At 43.8% G+C, this 15813-nt stretch overlaps 1 protein-coding gene across 1 annotated transcript in view; it reads left to right on the top strand.

The window, feature by feature from the left end:
* Window positions 1-2377: 2377 nt before the first annotated feature.
* The window catches only part of CCDC88B (coiled-coil domain containing 88B), a 136266-nt gene continuing 122830 nt past the window's right edge, over window positions 2378-15813 (top strand). The window contains exon 1 of the mRNA XM_053449775.1: window positions 2378-2494. Coding sequence (XP_053305750.1) covers window positions 2484-2494 — 11 coding nt within the window. The 5' untranslated portion in view covers window positions 2378-2483. The remainder of the gene's footprint in view (window positions 2495-15813) is intronic.

Genomic DNA, 15813 nt, shown 5'->3' with positions numbered 1-15813 from the left:
CAGGCAGACCACCAGCAGCAGAGCCCCGTACTAAACGGGAATTAACCCCTAAATGCCGCGATCGCGGCATTGAAGGGGTTAACGCTGCACTGTCGCTCTCATGGAGCGATCAGGCAGCTGGGGGGTGTTGGGTCAGGTAACCACATTTGTGTGGGGACCCAATCAACACACAACCCCCTTCCCTGAAGCTGCCTGTGGCAGCTGAAAACGCGATTGCTGGTTTTGCAGCAACCGCGTTTTCAGCCTACAGGCTCACTCCGTGGGAGTGATCTCAGGCTCGGGGGGTGGGCTCTGAGTGGCTGTGCTGTCTGCCCAGACTCCTGGGCAGACAGCAGCAGCAGCGCCCCCGTGTGGTGACTCAGCCTCTTACATCCACAATTTTTTCTGGATGTAAGAGGCTGACAAAACCTAGGCGCCAGGACAAACTTCTCTGTCGCCATTGCGACCTGGCGCCTGGGATTTGTCGAGCCCTGCAATAGAGCATTAAAAAATATATTCATTAAAATGTTGCTGTTCATTTAAAGGATATTTGAAATGTATAAAAATGTTTCTAACTATGTAAAACATATACTTTATATCACAATTAAGTCTTCCTTCTTTACTCCTTTAGCCCTTCCTTACTTTTAAATATAACTTATCTGTAATTAAATCTATTTTGATTGCACCTAAAAGACATCTGCACTTTTTCAACATAAGCCACCTACAGACATGTAACTTTCTCAGCAAAAGAACGTTTTGGCTCTGTCTATTAATTCTACATAAGTATTATTTCAACCTTTGGACATATCGTCCATTCTCTGATTAAAAAAAATGCTTTCTATTGTCCTAACTTATCCTCTGACCATATAAGTTTAGACTCCTTGCTATACTACTCCTCCTTCTTTAACCACTCTTTGTGCTTAAATATTTCAGTTTCACTTTTATACTCTCATTTTTCCTCCTATTAGACACGTGCAAATGGCCATTCCCTGCCCAATAGTTTCGGCTAAAAATTCGGAGGCATTTTTGATTTGGGAACGAAATCCGTTGCCAGGTGCCCTAAAGTCACTCTCATTCTTACTCTCTCTAAGTGTTTCCCTACCTTCTCCACCAACCATTTCATCTTCTGCCGACCACTTCTGCATTTTCCTCTGTATCTTCTATCTTCTTTCTTCTCTATTCTCCAGTCCTTAATCCGCTATCTTCTTTCTTCGTCTGCATCTCTGCGGACATAACCCTGCAGCAACTTCCGCAAGTACCGCCATAGTGCTCTCAGTTCACCTTAGGGCAATATAGCAGTGCATGTAGTGACGTGCTCTCCCTGAACCTCCAATCAAGAGAGAGGACATTGACTTCAGTTGGTGCTTTTGGTGATGTCCTGTTCCCTTGGAAGATCCGAGAGGGCCATGCTGCAGTGCCTCCGTTTTGGTGGAAGTTCCTGCTGGGTTATGTCCACAGAGATATGGACAAAGAAAGGAGATAGTAGATTGAACATTGAATAGAGAAGAAAATGGAGAAGATACATAAGTGGTCAGCAGAGAAGGTAGGGAAGAGTGTGAGAGAGAGAGAGTGAATGAGAATGCTAGTGTGAGAGTGAATGTGGACCCACAAATTTCAGATCAAAATTCAGAGCCAGGGGGGTCTGGCCTCATTTTTGTAATGCTTGCTAATGAAAAAATTGTGATCTATTAAGTCAGTAGCGTACCTAGCGGGGGGCTTTGGGGGGTTTCGGTCTGCACTGGGTGCCGCTCATCAGGGGGTGCCAACTTGCCGGCACCGGGCACCCCTCCAGAGATGGACAGTAATGTCTGCCGCTGGAGGAGCAGGCTCGGTTGGGGAGATCAAGGATCTCCCTTTAACCGGCTTAAAATTACTCAAGGGAGCCGGAGGTCGCTACTACTGCATCCCTACTACTAAGCCAGACAATGAAGTGGTAGGCCTACATCACATCAATGTTTGGCTTAGTATATAGTGATAGGAGTTATGCTGCACTATTGTCAATGTCTGGCTCAATGTATAGTGATAGGGATTACGCTGTACCACCGTCAATGTCTGCCTTAGTATATAGTGATAGGTGTTATGCTGTACCACGTCAATGTCTGCCTCGGTATATAATGATAACAGTAATGCTGTACCACCTTCAGTGTCTGTGCCAGTATATAACGATAGAAGCTATGCAGTTTTAAAGTGTGTGTGTGTGGGGGGGTGCCACATACAGGATCCGCCCCATGTGACAAATACTCTAGGTACGCCCCTGTATTATGTATAGGATAAAAGTCTTGAAAATATGCAACATTTGGACTGGTCCACTTAAAAAATATTTTCTTAGGTGTTTGTGAATTTGTACATTGCAACAGATGAATTTTATAATTTAGTATTTTCTTTATTTACAGATAAAGACTTTTGAGCAAATTAATGTTTCAGAGTATGATGTATTCTGTCCCTCCAATAATCCCTGCAAAGAGTTATTTAAGCTGACAAATGGGTGTACCCTGCACAACATCATGAATTTTATGTGAGTATTTATTAACCTTTCAATAAACTAAAGAGTAAAATGTATGTGTATCCAAAATGAGTTGCAGGATTATTAGATAGATTTAAATTGTGCATGTAAAAGGTTTTGGGGTAGCTAAAACAATATCAAGATGTGTGCATGTTGTGTAAGATCAGTTTTATTTAATTAAATATGATTGTGTTCAACAAATTAAAATGTTGAAAGAAAATTTTTTTACAAAAAGAAATGTCAACAAGGCAGATGCTGAAATTAAATTTTCCATTTTCCTTTTTATTCATAATGTCTCGAATATATGAAACGTAAAAGATAAGCAGCCACTATGAAAAAAAGATTAATCTTCTTCTGTAACAATGTATACATCAGTCAGCCATAACATTAGGAAGATTGAAAGGTGAAGTAAATAACACTGATAATCTTGTTATCATGGCACCTGTCAGTGGAAGGGATATATTAGACAGCAAGTGACCATTTTGTCCTCAAAGTTGATGTGTTAGAAGCAGGAAAAATGGACAAGCGTAAGGACCTGAGTGACTTTGACAAGGGACAAATTGTGATGGCTAGACAACTGGGCCAGAGCATCTCCAAAACTACAGCTCTTGTGGGGTGTTACCGGTCTGCAGTGATCAGTACCTATCAAAAGTGGTCCAAGGAAGGAAAAGAGGTGAACAGGCGACAGGGTCAGGAGCGGCCAAGGCTTGGTAATACACGTGGGGGGTGAAAGCTGGCCCGTGTGGTCAAATCCAACAGACGAGCTACCATAGCTGAAATTGGCTTAAAGTTAATGCTGGTTCTGATAGAAAGGTGCCAGTACACACAGTGCATCGCAGCTTGTTGTTTATGGGGCTGTGTAGCCGCAGATCAGTCAGGGTGCCCATGCTGCCAAAAGTACCCACAATGGGCACGTGAGCATAAGAACTGAACCACAGAGCAATAGAATAGGGTGGCCTAGTCTGATGAATCACGTTTTCTTTTACGTCACTGGGACTTGCTGCATTTGTGTAACTATTTAGTTTTAAAGGACTGCTCTTCAGCGCTGAGATACAGAAAAGATTGAGTTTAAAGTCCTGAGTCCAAGCACAGACCCTCACAGAACCAGAGTGACAATCAAGATACTGTGCAATTCTTGATAATTTGCGGCATCTCACTTAGTGATGGGAAGTTCGGATCATTAAAGTGAATCGGATCATTTCGACTCGTTCACTGAAATGACCCGATTCATGATCCGAATCTTCGGATCACTCAGTGTGACTCACAGGAGTTACTGTTTCCCAGTCCCTCCGTGCAGGCACACTAACGATTGGCCCCGCCCCTTTCATTAGTCAATGAACCCTCCTGCCTGCCTACTCGAGTGATGTAAATGAAGGCAGAGAGTCGTTCAAAGATTCGTATCTTACAGGGATCGGAATCTTACAGTGATCCGGATCACTGTAAGATCCGGATCACTGTAAGATCCGGATCACTGTAAGATCCGGATCTTTGACAGCTCTCTGCCTTGTAAATGAAGGCAGAGAGTCGTTCAAAGATTCGGATCTGACAGTGATCCGGATCACTGTAAGATCCGAATCTTTGACAGCTCTCTGCCTTGATTGGGATTCGAAACATTCAGAGAATATCACCATACTTTTATAAATAAATACATTAATAATCACTGCCCCCAGGATTTACATTCCCCTTTACCTCCAACTGCACCTTAAGTTAACTTTATTAAATTAATTAAATTAACCCTTAGCATTAAATTAACCCTTAACACCCCATCAACCATGACTGCCCCAAAATTAACGCTAAACACCGCGTTAAGCATAACTGCCCCTAAATTAACCCTAAACACCCCATCAACCATAACTGCCCCTAAATTAACCCTAAATACCCCATTAACCATAACTGGCCCTAAATTAATTGCATGTACTCCAGATAAATTACCTAATAAATTGGTATGGTTGATGGGGTCTGTCATGATTAACTCATATAATGTAGTGGATGCATGGAAGGGTAACCCAGCAGAGGTGGTTAGTTTCTTTGTTTAAGCACTCAATGAGTTAATCTGAGGTTGATTTAATGTGTTTCTTTGTGAATGCCCTGTGTATCTGTTCTGGCTAGAGGTGTCATCTTCCCAAAGGACCCCTGTGGTGATTCATGGCCTAACTGATAAGGATCCTTAGTTATAGGAATTCCATTCCTATCTTAAGTGGAGGGGTTTCCATCACCTTTACCCCACCATAACTTATTGGCACATCAAAGATGGGACCCGATTCTTGGGGATGGTGTCATATAATCAGTCATGTGGTCAGAGGGGCGTTTGCTTGCAAAAGTCTGATTTAGGGACAATGCAGCGACCTCAAAGCAGAACTCCATGATATACTCTGATCGGAACAACATCATAAGAACCATCTGGACTTAAGGAGTTCCCACAGGCCTGCTTATTGGAGAAACTCGTGAGTGAGGGTCCTGTGTTTAAGTCCTATTGTTTTTAAGAACTGTTTGCTGTTTTGTTTTTCTTTTGTATGTCTTATTTTTGTAATTCTGGCACTGTGTAATCTTTGTCTTTTTGTTATTAAAATATTCATAATCCAAGTCTGTCTTTGGGCTCTAGTATCGATATCCGCAAACCCGAAGAGAGGATAACACGTTACCATATTGTTATTGAGTTCTACAGGATATATATATATATGTTGTTTGCCCAGAGTGGGTTGATATATATATATAGAGATAAAGGTTCTAATTCGGATTTCTCACGAATCCGGTATCAAAATCGTGAGTGGTGGCAGACTACCTGGGGGGATACAGGCAGGATCTGGGGGTTAATTTGGTGTAACTTATGCCTTGTTAAGGGGGCAAGTTAGTAAATCCAGAGGCCCGGTGCCATTAACCCCTTCATGCCCTCCACACAGTCACGGCTTGGCAAGTAGTCTTGACCGTGACAGGGTCTTTAGTGTTAATTTAGGGGCAGTTATGGTTAATGGGGTGTTTCGGGTTAATTTGGGGGCAGTTATGGTTAATGGGGTGTTTCGAGTTAATTTGGGGGCAGTTATGGCTAATGGGGTGTTTAGGGTTAATTTAGGGGCAGTTGTGGTTGATGGGGTGTTTAGGGTTAATTTAGGGGCAGTTATGCTTAATGGGGTGTTTAGGGTTAATTTAGGGACAGTTATGGTTGATGGGATGTCTAGGGTTAATTTAGGGGCAGTTATGCTTAATGGGGTGTTTAGGGTTAACTTAGGGGCAGTTATGCTTAACGGGGTGTTTAGGGTTAATTTAGGGGCAGTAATGCTTAATGGGGTGTTAAGGGTTAATTTTAGGGGCAGTAATGATGGGGTGTTATGGGTTAATTTAATAAAGTTAACTTAAGGTGCAGTTAGAGGTAAAGGGGAATGTAAATACTGAGGGCAGTGATTATTAATGTATTTATTTATAAAAGTATGGTGATATTCTCTGAATGATTCGAATCCCTGTAAGATTCGGATCCTTGTAAGATTCGAATCATTTGAATCATTTGAATCATATGAATCATTGAAGGACTCTCTGACTCTGAGTCATCGTTCCTCTGTGAATTAATGAGCTGTAACCTGATCCCAGAGTCTGTGTCTGAGTGCTCTGCAGATGACTCGCTCTAGGATCAGGTTACAACTGCATGATTCACAGACTGAACTGCTACAAATGAATCGTTCAGTCTACTGAACCGATTCATTCGGATCAGATGAACGGTTCGTTCATGATCCAGACATCACTAATCTCACTTTCAACCGCCCAGAGAATCCACACTGCTGGCCTACACACTGCTGGCCTACACACTGAACCCAACTTATCAATTTGTTCAAATCAAATATTCCACTATATTCATAGGATATATACAGATCCATCAAATAATTAAAATATATCATATACATGGACTTTAGTATTGGGAAAATGCTTGTGTGTTTTTGTTCTTTGGCCATTATGACCATTTGTCTGCTATCTGTATTTGGAATCGAAACTTCAAAGGCCTTTCACACCTTCTGCTGGCTTGATTTAACACCTAGCCAAGCCAGGATTCCAATGCTATGCATATGAAACTAACTTCCCCCCAAAGCCTGATCGCCACAACATTAACCCCCTTAGTACCATGCTGTGCTACCCATCAAAAACTCTGCACTTACTCTGTCCTCCATAAGTGGCAAGGCTTAATTCAAACTTACATACCTGGCTTAAATCACGTGGCATCCTTCAGAAAACTGGCAAGGGATGCTGTGGGGGCGCAAAATTCTAAATTATTCTAGCCTTGGTGCCAATAATTGTAATTTTAATAAAGACAGGAGGCGAGTATTTTGCATATCTTCCTTTACTCTCACCAACAGCAGCAAAGAAAGAGTTAACATAACACTGGTAACAACCAATAAAAAACAAGGTATAGCAGCATATAAACCCTAAAACATCCCTAATCTTCCACTTTCGGTAGCTGAGAACCGGACCCGAACACTTACAACATTCCAACTAGACCGGAACATCAACCGTGGAAGTGTGACAACCAGAGAACACTCCAACAGAAAACCAGCAGCCAGACGTTTGGTGATCAAGCTGGAAAAGAAGAGAGAAAACATAACAGGACCGTATCCCCAGACAGATGTCAAGGGAAAAACATTAACCCCAACAAACCTATAGCCATAAACCAAACATGCAACAAATAGATAAACATAATACCAAAATCATACTCACCCCAAGCACAGCACGAAAAAGGGAAGGGAGGGGGGGAAATACTCGCCTCCTGTCTTTATTAAAATTACAATTATTTAGGTACCAAGGCTAGAATAATTTAGAATTTTAAGGCAAGACAGGAGGCTTCCTATTTTGCAGTTTTAAAGCAAGATGTACGAGAGGTGGAATCGCGCCTGCAAAATATCACCCAGGGCACCACCAGCCACCAGGGCCCCGAAGGCTGCAGCACCCCTAACTGAATGAGCCCCAAAAGAGCCCACCAAGGACAACCAATGGATGCGCCTGGCTAACGTAAAAACAGAAACCTGCCGAAAAGGCTTGACATACGAGATCAAAAGTTGAGAAGAAGACGGCCTAATCGCCTCCGTATGCTCCAAATACGTGTGAATACACCTGGCGACACATAGTTTAGGATCCTCAAACAAATTTGCATAGGACACAGAAGTAGAAAGGGACGTAGTCCTCCTATGGACACGGAAAAGAAGCCCCTCCGGGAAAAAATAGCATGAGCATTGAAAGCCCTCATATCAGAGGCTCTGCGAAACGATAAAAGGCATAACAGCAGTGAAAGTTTAGTCGACAGCTGTTTTAAAGACAAAGACTCGTCGTCTGGCCAAGACTGGAAGAAGTCCAGAACCACTGCGATATCCCACAAGGAATCATAGCGAGCAGCCAGAGGATTAGACAGGCAGATGCCCTTCAACAACCGACAAAGCAAGGGAGCTCTCTCCTCACCGACTCACCTGCACAACCTTAATGGCTAAAGAGATCGCCCAACGAAAAACGTTAATGGTTCGATACGACCTACCCTTTCCAAAAAGATCGGATGAGCACTACAGTGGCTGAATAGGGATCCACTTGTTGTCCCACACACCAAGCAGACCAGCTTCTCCAAGCTGACTGGTAGACTTCCTGGTGCCTGGAGCCCAGGACTCCCTGAGCAAGGACTGAGCAGACTCTGTTAAGCTTCTTCACAAAAGCGTCCCCAAACCGTGCCGCAATGAGATCCTTTGAACCCAGCTCTGCCAGACGGGGGTCCATCCGTAGGAGGTCCGTCTTATGCCATTCCATGGCCACAGCTACATTGGCGGTGCCTATTAGGCAGATCACACGGAAGGCCCACTCCCTGATAAGTTTAGGATCCAAGGGAGTGGCCTGCAGGAACGCTCGGTCAGCCAGGGAGAGGATTCGAGTGACTGGCCCCACTCAATCCAGGATGTTATCCTGAGCGGACTAGAGACCCTGTTCCAGACTCTTCCTAGGATCTCTCTTATTCAAAGAAAGGAGAGCGACCACATTAGGGTCGAACTCTAGGGTAACAGCCACCTTGTCCGGGAGCGAGGGGCGTGGACACTCAGCCTGAAGCTTGTTGCGCACCTCCTTAGGAAAGGGTCTGAGCACCCACTTGTGTAAGTATAGTGCAATATTCTCTGGTGGAGCCCACTCAGTGGCCCTGGGGTGGCACATCGTGGTGGGGTCAAATAAAGAGGAGCCGGTTGGATCAAGGACCGGGAAGCCGAATGGGGGGTGATGGATGCTCCCATAGAGTCATGGGGTTCGGCATGGTGGGGCTCATCCACCAGACACTCACGGACGAAGCGTGAGTCCATGGTCCTGGACGAAGCCAGGTTAACAGAAGCCTCTCACTCATAGTCCGCCTGCCACTAATCCACTATAGACAGTGGGAGTTGAAAGGGACCCTTATATCCAGAGGGCAGGGGGGTGGCAGAGTTTTTTGGGTGCTTTGCTGGGGCCTTGCCTTTACCAGCAGAGGCACTATTGCCCTTCCAAGGGCACTTAGAGTGGCCTGCCTCCTCAGATTTCTCGGGGTCAAAATCCAAAGAGATAGTGGTCGGGGCCTCAGGGGCAGGAGGGAGAGTCTGGGCAGACTGGGGTATAGAGGCAGACATCTTAGAAATAAAAGTCTCCACAGAACTGGAGAACTTCAGCCATGCCATAAAGGCATCCTGGTTGGGAGTATTGTCCTGAGACATAGTACACAAAAGGAGACTGGAAGAAATATATATAATAGGGGCTTACCCTAAAAGACACCCCAAAACACACAGGGGCTCACCCTAGATATAGGTATCCATTATTACTGATGAAGGATGCAATGCATGCTGGCCCATGACAGTATATAAATAAGCTGCTCTGAAACAGCGGATGTTTTTCAATAGGGAGGGCTCACCTCCCAATAGACAGACACCCTGGGCACAGGGAATATAGAGGGCTCACCTCAATCAAGACAGGATTAAACCTGTGACACACAATTCTCAGCGTATAAATTGCAGTATGTCAAAAACTAATGAAATATAGAAACCAAGATGGCCGCCGGAGAACGAGAGCACATGTGGCAGAGGTAACAGAACTACCACACTCAGAAAGGCGGAAAACAGACACTGGGAGGAACGGGCCAAGGGCCCAAGAACCAAAACGAGCAGAGACCCCTACACCAAAGACATACAAAGACAATAAATACCAAGCAATAAGAATCATAAGATTAGGGATGTTTTAGGGTTTATATGCTGCTATACCTTGTTTTTAATTGGTTGTTACCAGTGTTATGTTCACTCTTTCTTTGCTGCTGTCAGTGAGAGTAAAGGGAGATATGCAAAATAGGAAGCCTCCTGTCTTGCCTTAAAATTTAGGAAACTTAAGTATCTTCGTTCATTACTGAACATGGTTAGATGAAAATGCATGCCCCATTTTGGAAGCAGCTGTGCCAAGCCATTATTCAGTGTACCGTTATTCCAGACCCAACCACATGGGAGAAGTAATAGTAATCTGCATCAAATCCTCTTTACATTCTAGGGCACTATCAATTAATACACCAAAACCAAAGGGTTCAGGATCCTATTACTATATAGGCTTCCTGTAATGGGAAGGAATTCTTAGAAGAATCCTCAGAGCTGGTGACAGGACTAATCTTGGAACACCCAAAATGGGTTATTCTGAGGGACTTTAATGTCTGGATTGATGCCTGGATTTCGCCCATCTTGGGCAAAATCTCCTCCACACGATGAGGACTCTTGGCTTCATACAAACTGTCACCTCTGCCACTCACAAAAGAGGCCACACACTCTACCTAGTGTTCCAACTTGGCCTCAAAATCCCTTCTGTAAAAAAAAAAAAAAAAACTCCATCTCCTCAGAATCAACAAAACTTCCACCTCCAAAACTGGCCAAAACGTCACTCATTAAACGGCGCAACTCCTTAGGACTTTTCATCCAATCTCCACTTAACAGAATTACTGGGCTCCTGCACAGACCCCAGTTTATTAGTCCAACAGTTTAATAAGAGGGTGATACCTTGGACAGCCTAGCCCCAATGTACATATAACCTATAAAATAAAAATGGTCGCCATGCACCTGATAACACCATCAGAATGTTGAAGAAAAAAGGTTGGTAACTTGAAAGAAGATGGCATAAAAAACACATAACTCGGATAATAAACCTACCTTAATCAACTCACAAAAACTAAGACAAAATTGACATTCCTATCTTGCACACAAAAGACCGGCCCAGCTATTTTGCACAGTAGAAAAGCTCTACAAGCCATCTTGCTTGCACACCCCCACAAACCTTTCAGAATCTAAATCAGTAGTGTACCTAAAGCCCAGGGTGCCAATCATTAGGGGGGTGCCCGGCTTAACACAGGCCCGCATTTTACTGCTGTGGTGCCTTGTATGAGGAAACTCTTTTCCCGCGCAGGGGGAGCAGGAACGTGGGCTGCAGTAAGCCGCAGGCTGCCTGTGCCACCGCTGCCCCTTTAGCAGCCTGCCTGTGCCACCGCTGCCCCTTTAGAAGCCTGCCTGTGCACCGCTGCCCCTTTAGCAGCCTGCCTGTGCACCGCTGCCTTTGAAACAGCCTGCCTGTGTCACCTGTGCCCCTAAAACAGCCTGTCTGTGCCAACTCTGCCCCCGAAACAGCCTGCCTGTTCCAACTCTGCCCCCGACACAGCCTGCCTGTGCCAACTCTGCCCCCGGCACAGCCTGCCTGTGCCAACTCTGCCCCCGAAGCAGCCTGCCTGTGCCAACTCTGCCCCCCGAAGCAGCCTGCCTGTGCCAACTCTGCCCCTGAAGCAGCCTGCCTGTGCCAACTCTGCCCCCCAAAACAGCCTGAATGTGCCAACTCTGCCCCCCCAAAGCAGCCTGTCTGTGCCAACTCTGGCCCTGAAGCAGCCTGTCTGTGCTACCCCCCCCAATAAGCCTGCCTGCCCTATTTCTGCCCCTAAAAACTCACTAACTTACAAATTAATTCATCCATTCACCCATTCACTCTCCAGCACCCCATCTCTTGCAGACTTCTCGGGCTGGCCGACCATCACTGGGGGTCATTTAGACGTCTACGGGGCCCGACGTCCACCTAATGCAGGCCCGCAGCTTACTTTTGTGTAAGGAAGCTCTAGGAACCTGGATAGTAAACGAAGCCAAGCTAAGTCTTGGTGAAACGCGGGGTGTTTTTTTGTTTCTTGGATCCTTAGATGTGATTATAGGATTATCTGGTTAGAGATACCTGATTTGGGTTGTGCTCCACTGAGATCGGTGTGCTTTAGTAACTGGATGGCTATATGAGTAACTTAGTTTAAGGAAACATAAGCAACCTAGTTCAAATAAAATAAGAAATATATATTTTTAGTATAGGGGGACTCTGTCTTCTTCTATTTAATTACCACCATTATTTTTGTTTAGGATATTTGAAATTAATTAATAAAAATAGCCTAAATTTTGAAGCCAGCTAGTTCAATTTACCCCATCAAAACATATCAATTTTTGAAAATTAGACACCCCAAGATATTTCAAATGCTGGTATTTTAACCCTTTCCCCCTTTCCATGCACAAATTCTATCATCAGCCTTTGTCAAGATTTGTGGTAGTCACAAACATTGTACTTTAGGTATGAATTTACAGCCCTTGGTATATGTCACTGTCAAACAACATCCCAATACAGCAATATCTCCTGAGTACAGTGATACCATCCATGTTTGTTGGCTTCTTTGGGGGCCAAAAGGCCACATTTGGGAGATGCACTTTTTCTTTCCATTTTGACATTTTTGAACCTGGCCAATTAAATTTACCCCATCAAATCATACATTTTTTTAAAAGTAGACACCCCATGGGTATCTGAAATGCGAGTATTTAAACTCTTTTCCATGTCAGTTTTTTCGGGGAAGATACAGTGCTAATTTTAGCACTTGCCCATACAAAATAAACTTTTTTTAATTGATTTTTTTAAAATTTTTGGCCTTTTTATTTTACATTTTGTTGGAACTGGATGTTTTGCCTGATGGTGACATCACTGCATATTTATTTTTAAATGTTACCATTTTTAATTTTTTTATTATTGTTATTGTTTTTTAATATATATTTTGGTAATCACATCATGTAATTTAAAAGAGTTCTCAGGATGGTCTGGAGAGACCCTCTAGGAAACTTGTTAATTTTTTAAAGGACACCACCATCCTGTGAGAGGTAAAATCTTCTGCAGTGGCTCTTCGGTCACAGTGCGTCCTGGGGTGGGTTTTTGGTGTCGCTACCGAGGCATTTCAGCAAGACCATTGAAGCTTAGGAGGCGATCGTTGATCAAGGCATTACCGCAACAACACGTAAGCAAAGAAAGTGATCTTAGATTGCTTTCTAAGCTTGTTTAATGCCATGACGTGCCAGGCACGTCATTGTCGTTAACTGGCTGTTAACTCACTGGTCATTAAGGGGTGAAATTGATGAGATATTAGGGTAGCTGGGTTTTGGTTGATTTAGTCTGTGGCTTGTTGGTTGGAATTTTTAGAGGGCAGAGGAAGCCTATGAGTATGGCCTCTGATTCCAGTTCGTACTCAAGATAGATTATGATTCACCTTCTTCAATAGGCCATGTTCAATTTGTTTGTCATCTATAAGGTGGCATTACCAAGGTCGACCATTACAATTTTGGCTTTCATTTAACAGCTAATTTCATCTCTGCTGTTCGAAAAAAATGCCCTAAGTGTCCAACATAGGTTATGCAGTTAGACTGATAAAAAAAATTTGCCACCAATCCGAGGTAGGGTATACTACTGTGAAAAGAAGAACTCATGTGTGCAAAAAATACAGGACTAAATCATGCAGCACGGGTAGTTTTACCAACAAAATTGTGGAATGTGCACTTTAAACCGCTTTGAGCACATAAGATTTGGGGGTCATTCATGGAAGTATCCCTCTAATATACCACACGTATGTGAAATCTATGTGCTCAGGAGACATCCATCTATGTTTTCTTTTGTGTTCCAGTTTGCCCAGCTTCGGCATTATGTGTTAAAGAGGCGTGAGAGTGACTCTATTGGTCGCCGTCAAGGGGCTCATCTGGCATCAAACAATGAAAAGCAGCTGCACTCCATTGGTTGATGGAGAACGTACACGAATATTTACCTGAAAACAACACAGGAAACGGCTAGGGCTGCAACTAACGATTATTTTCATAATCGATTAGTTGGCCGATTATTTTTTCGATTAATCGGATAAAAAAAATTCAAATTTTAATTTATTTAAAATAATTTAATAAAGTAACGTAGGATGTAAGAAACAAACAGCAGAATAAAAAAACTGATAACAATGCATTTCTTGTTTTTATTTCCCAACCTGACCCCCCTCCCATTTATGCACATATGTCTTATATAGCCTATATGCCTTATACCCCCAGATATGTCACTCCGTCCTCCCAAGGTATGCCGTATACCCCCCTATGCCATAGTGCGCTCATAGATTTGCAGACTGGTTCACAGACAATACTTTTATAAATAAGTACTGGGTTAATCTTCACTGCCCCCAGGATTTTGATTCCCCTCAGTTTGCCCCCCTTTACCTCTAACTGCACCTTAAGTTAACTTTATTTAATAACAACTGCCCCTAAATTAACCCTAAACACCCCATTAACTATAACAGCCCTTAAATTAACCCTAAACACCCCATCAACCACAATTAACCATAAACACCCACTAACTATAACTGCCCCTAAATTAACCCTAAACCCCCCCACTAACTATAACTGCCCCTAAATTAACCCTAAACACCCCAACTATAACTGCGCCTAAATTCACCCTAAACACCCCACTAACTATAACTGCCCCTAAATTAACCCTAAACACCCCATTAACTATAACTGCCCCTAACTTTCAACAGCCCAAATATACATTTTATGCTCACCAGTGAGTTCTTGAGCCACGTCGACGGTATAGGAAATGGGCGGGGCCAACCGGCACTTTGGTTCCGCCCCTTTCTTTCTCCCTGTCCCTCCCTGCAGTCACTGCCGATTGGCCCCGCCCCCTTCTCACTGTCCCTCCTTGCAGCCAATCGGCAGTGACTGCAGGGAGGGACTGGAAAAAGGAAGTGGGCGGGCCAATTGGCAGTGACTGTAGGGAGGAACTGTAAGTAGGAGCTGCTGCTGTGAGTCAGACACTAAACGGATTATAAAACGAGGGATATTTTTTATAATCGATAAAAATCGATTCAACTAATCGATAATGAAATTCGTTGGCAACGATTTTCATTATCGATTATTATCGATTTTATCGATTAGTTGTCGCAGCCCTAGAAACGGCGAATATTTTTTAAATACAAAGGTTTTTTTTCATGAAGATGAACACGAAGACTTGGCCGGTGCCCAAGTCTAGTTATAAGTAGACTTGGGCGCCGGCCAACTCTTTGTGTTCGTCTTCGTGTAGGAAAAAATCTTTGTATTCCACGAATATTCGCCCATTCCTGTGTTTGGTTTGGGCGGATATTCATGTACATTCTTTGTGTTTGTTGCACCGTCAGGAGTTAGACCAATAGAGCCGCTTGCACTGCCCTTTAACTCCTGAAGGGGAACTTTGTCTGTCTCCCCGCTCCAAGTTTAACTCCTGAAGGCGAACCTATGGATTTCCAATGACGTTATCTAGACAGCATCGCAGGGGTTTACAGGAGTGGAAATCCATAGGTTCGCAGTCGGGAGTTAAAGGGTCATGCGAGTGAGCCTATTGGTCGCCTGCAGGGGCCTCCTCTGGCATCGACCAACTATGGATTTCCGCTTCCGTTAACCCATGCAATGGTAGGCTAGATGGTGAAGGGGCCAGGGGGATTAGTAGGTGAAGACGAACACGAAGATTCTTTGTATTGTATGTCTTCATCTTTGTATACGTTTTGCTGCCGCCATGTTTGGTATTCAGGCTGAACAACGAAAATGCACCCTTCGTGTTCGTTTTCATGTTCGCCCGAATACGTATATTCGGCATATTTCCCACTTTAACCTCTTAATGACAATTGACGGTCTTGGCACGTCACCCGAAAACGAGGAGTTAACGACAATTGACGTGCGAGGACCCTCATGAATTTGAACGGGTGCAGAAAGCGATCTACGTTCAAACCTCGAGGCATTCAGCAACACTGCGATCGGCACTAGGGGCCGTGTCTGGCCCTTCCTGGGGCGTCATTGTCCGCCATACTCTGTATGGCGGCGGATGCCAGTTTTAAAAGTGTTTAGGAGGCGATCAACGATCACCTCCTAAACTTCAATGGATCGATCATGAGGCATTTAGCAACACCAAACACTCACCCCAGGACGGGCTGTGACAGTGTGATTAATAAAAATAAATAAAAAAATAAAATAAAAATAATAATAAGA

This window comes from Spea bombifrons, chromosome 10, assembly GCF_027358695.1.
Source record: "Spea bombifrons isolate aSpeBom1 chromosome 10, aSpeBom1.2.pri, whole genome shotgun sequence".
Taxonomy (NCBI): domain Eukaryota; kingdom Metazoa; phylum Chordata; class Amphibia; order Anura; family Pelobatidae; genus Spea; species Spea bombifrons.
This window is presented reverse-complemented; position numbering and strand designations above follow the sequence as displayed.